The 4,623-nt window shown below is 36.2% G+C and overlaps 1 protein-coding gene across 1 annotated transcript in view; it reads left to right on the top strand.

Moving 5' to 3' along the window:
• Positions 1-4,207, top strand: part of LOC106867387 (glutamate receptor ionotropic, NMDA 3A) — a 556,650-nt gene extending 552,443 nt beyond the window's left edge. The window contains exon 11 of the mRNA XM_089354823.1: positions 2,722-4,207. Within this exon, the coding sequence (XP_089210949.1) occupies positions 2,722-3,937 (1,216 nt within the window). The 3' untranslated portion in view covers positions 3,938-4,207. The remainder of the gene's footprint in view (positions 1-2,721) is intronic.
• The last annotated feature ends 416 nt before the right edge of the window (positions 4,208-4,623 follow it).

Raw genomic sequence — 4,623 nt, forward strand, 5'->3', positions numbered from 1 at the left:
GTTCATAGATTATTTTTTTTGTCAGTAATGTAATGTGTAGCAATGCCTACTTGTAAATGCACTGTCGCACGGAGCAACTTTGACGTAGTTATATGGCTTATGTTATAGTTTAAGTGATGAGAAATGCAACATTCATATTTACATATATATTTATATACTACATAGGTCATCTGAAATATGCTCTGTTGCTTACAGGCCAAAGTTATTTTATATTAATGAAAAGGTTTTATTAATCAGTAAGAATATATATTTCCAATGCGCCTCGGGAGTGGGGTCATTTTGCCAATAATAAACGCATGCACTGGTTTTATTTCACTTCTTTTGTTATTGTCAATCAACTTGATAATTATTCAACTTATTAACTAATCGATTATTTGACCTAATCATTCGGACCTTTCGTTGCCATTCGTGACAGCGCATGTCATTGATAAGATTGTCTCGAATATCGACGCAAAGATTGATGAACCTAGCAGATTGATTGATTTACCAAACAATTAATCATGCAAATTAATTGGTTAACTGGTTAACTGATCAACTAGTTGATTAATAATAATGTTATTATTTGACTAATAATGATAATAAAAGAAATGAAACAGAACCTGTGCGTGTATATGGAATGTATTATTGGCATAATGACCCTCCGAGATACAACAAAATCTGTTTGAGCCCATGGGATTACATCAAGAATCTTGCAAACCAAATACAAAAACGAAATATATGTTTTTTTCTTTTTTTTTCTTGTAATATATAGGCGCAGGAAGGCGGTGAGCTGGCAGAAACGTTAGGACGCCGGACAAAATGCCTGGCGGTATTTCGTCTGTCTTTACGTTCTGAGTTCAAATTCCGCTGAGGTCGACTTTGCCTTTCAGCCCTTCGGGGTCGATAAATTAAGTACTAGTTGCGTACTGAGGTCGATCTAATCGACTGGCATCATTCCCCAAAATTTAGGGTTTTGTGCCTAGAGTAGAAAGGAATATATAGGCGTGGCTGTGTGGTAAGTAGCTTGCTTACCAACCACATGGTTCCGGATTCAGTCCCACTGCGTGGCACCTTGGGCAAGTGTCTTCTATTATAGCTTCGGGCCGACCAAAGCCTTGTGAGTAGATTTGGTAGATGGAAATTGGAAGCCCGTCGTGTGTGTGTGTGTGTGTGTGTGTGTGTGTGTGTGTGTGTGTGTGTGTGTGTGTCTGTGTGTGTGTATGTGTATCCATCATCGCTTGACAACCGATGCTGGTGTGTTTATGTCCCCGTAACGGTTCGGCAAAAGGCCGAGATAGAATAAGTACTAGGCTTACAAAGAATAAGTTCTCGGGTCGATTTCTTTGACTAACACCGTTTAAGGTTGTGCTCCAGTATGGCCGCAGTCAAATGACTGAAACAAGAAAAAAAGTAAAAGAATACATCCTTAGAGTTTGTGGTCGGGTGAAATACATGCGATGATCTTTTTTTAATAATTGAATATTTATTTAATTCTCTGTGCATTCATCAGCTCTGTAACTAGTATGCGTATTAATTGATAATTCCGTCTAGCTGTTTATCGACCGTGCCTAAACGGGTATGTTTACCATAAAAACAATAAATAAGAGCGAGCTATTTTTTTCTTTTTTTTTTTTTGTAAATCTTAACGATTCCATGGTTATATGAATGGGGTGAATACCATTTGCTAATGAGAAGTATTATATTGTACTTGCACTTTTATTACAGCGGTAATTAATTTGTTGAGTTTAATGTTTTATTGTGGAATGTTATCTTTCTTAATTTTGATAAATTTTTCTCTTATCGTTTATCATATTCATAATTTTTTTTGCAAAATATTCACCTTTGTCCGCTATAAAAAATTAATTATTTTTGCCACTTTTAAACATAACGATTTTACTGTTCATAAGATCATGTAGAGTTTGTATAAGTTTGATGTTACATAATTCTTGTATGTGAGTGAGTGTATGTGTGTGTGTGCATGAGCGTTTGTGTGTCTGCGTTTGCGTATGTGTTTGTGCCCCTGTTTCTTTCTTTTGATCCAGGAAGAACAAATAACTTCACATATAATAATCAGCATGAATTAAATACATTCTAGTTATTAGCATAAAGTATTAATAAGGAAATTATTTTAAAATCTGTAACATTAATTAAATACTAAATTAGTTAAATTCTAACTTCTCGACGTAACGTCGAGAATTAAGGATTTAACAAAGCTCTTCCTTCACCTAAGAACGTAGCATTGTTTTTAAAAGATTTTTTGCATTTTGCATAAATGCAGAGATGTAAGCAATTTATTTATTATTAAATATAATAGTATGAATTATCCTTACATGCTTTAAGTTACGAAACAATTTGTCGTAATATTTGAATTTTTTTGCTGTTAAATAAATTTTCCTCATAATAATTCTCTGCCATTTATAACTTTACGCACGCCTTATCGTTTTCTCTTGTATCGTTATCAGTACTACCTGATTACTTAAATCCTGTGTGTGTGTGTGTGTGTGTGTGTGTGTGTGTGTGTGTGTGTGTGTTGTGTGTGTGTGTGTGTGTGTGTGTGTGTGTGTGTGTGTGTGTGTGTGTGTGTGTGTGTGTGTGTGTGTGTGTGTGTGCGTGCTCGGTGTTTGTATGTACACATTGCTTAGAGCACAAGGAGAGACAGCAAGAAAGAGAGAGAAAGAAATTAAATAATACGCAGAACAATACAATGCATTTATCTTTAATTATATTTTATTCTCATTTCAGAACCCAAAAAGCTGAAATGTACGGTTTGACCAGTGAAATAACACAAATTCAGAGAAGGGAAAACCCGAATACATTTCGTTATTCTGATTCCAATCAATGTTCTCCACCAATTGATATTAATGAGAAAACGAAAGAAACAAGCGTGGCCGAAGCTAGTGCCTCAACGTCCGATAAAAACATTCAACCGACCGCTCATCACGGTCAAACGGCCAACAGCTCTTTCATATCAGGATTAAGCGATAAGACGAAAGAATCTCCACTCAACGAGGAACACATTCTTATCAACGTTTTGAACACAGAGAAAACACCAAAGAGTGGTATAGAAAACCCAGCATTTTTGAATCGTGATTCAGACGAGAGGAATTTAGCAAAACGAACTGCAGTGACTGAAAAGCAAGACGATGCTAAAGAAGGCAACGAAGTAATCCATGAGCAGCAACAGCAGGAGCAGCAACAGCGTGAACAAAATAGCAGCAACAGTAGCAGCATTAGAAATAGTGGTGCTCGATGTAAAGTGAATGTAAATGCGCCCACTCGTGTAGATTCCCCATCATCTTCGTTGAGTTCTTACAGGAAACAATCCCGTCGACGTTGCAATGAAAGCCTCGACGAAATAGACAGAGTCGTTTTTCGCAACAAGGACGATGTTCATCGCACGGTTCTCGGTGCTGAAAGGTTAATGTATGGTGGCTGCGGCAGTAATGACGATGCTTCAAGAGAATCGGAGATTGGGAACGAAGTCATCGAATACGACACCGGCGGTTTGTCGAGCAGTGATGAGTGGGAGCTGGGAAACCAATCGAGCGCAAACTCCAGCCAAAGCAGTGTGTTTGCTACGACGGTAAGACTTGAAAACGTGTCCGACTGGTCGGCATGTGGTGAAACCGTCTCTACGGGAAGTAGTAAGAGCGGATCGAAAGACAGTGCCTCTGCGTTGTTGGGCGTGCCCCCGTCTGAGTATTACAAGCGATCGTTGAAAATGAAGGACAACCGAGTAAAATCAACAATACGGCGCCACGCCCTTCGAGGGGTGCGTCCTTTACTCCCTGCTTCTATGATTGACGAGTGCACGATAGAGGCACTGTCCAAAGAAGACCTTCTAGTCATGTGGAAATCGTCAGAGATCGAACTCCAGAAGAAACTCGGTGAAGTTATGGAGCAAAAAGAAAAGCTAAAACGCCTCATTGAAAAACATACTGATCATACAGAACTTTAGTTACGGCAATAATCCTGACCATTGTCCAAAAGGTAGTGAGTACGACCGAGAAAAGCAGAACACCGGAATTAACGGTTCACTGCATTTAGTTCGCTACCTCAAACTTCCGACTGAGTTCAATTCCCGCCGGGGGTCGACTTTGCCTTTTATTCCTCCGGGGTCAATAAAATGAATACTTGTAATATAATAATGTGAATACAGACCTACTTGAGCATTGTGTCCGAATTAAAACAGGTCACGTGTCGAAGTAAAAACACCTATCATACTATTTATCAATTTACTTTTTTTTTAATTTGTTATTATTTTTCAAAGCCAGTTATCTCTCTGAAAAAAAAATACATAAACAAAATCTTTCTAGAATATTGTAGTTCAAAAGTATAAAAACGTACGAGAAACATTTTTCTAAAAATTTTGAATTATGAAATTTCAAATTACAAATATGAAGCAAAATAATATATACATATATATATATATATATATATATATATATATATATATATATATATATATATATACATGCATATATGTATATACATACATATATATATATATATATATATATATATATATATATATATATATATATATATATATATATATATATATATATATATATATATATATATATATATATATATATATATGTATGTATACATGACGTTGAGTTCCCAAGATCTTCACCAACA

This window comes from Octopus bimaculoides, chromosome 7 (assembly GCF_046866305.1).
Source record: "Octopus bimaculoides isolate indiv1 chromosome 7, ASM4686630v1, whole genome shotgun sequence".
NCBI lineage: Eukaryota > Metazoa > Mollusca > Cephalopoda > Octopoda > Octopodidae > Octopus > Octopus bimaculoides.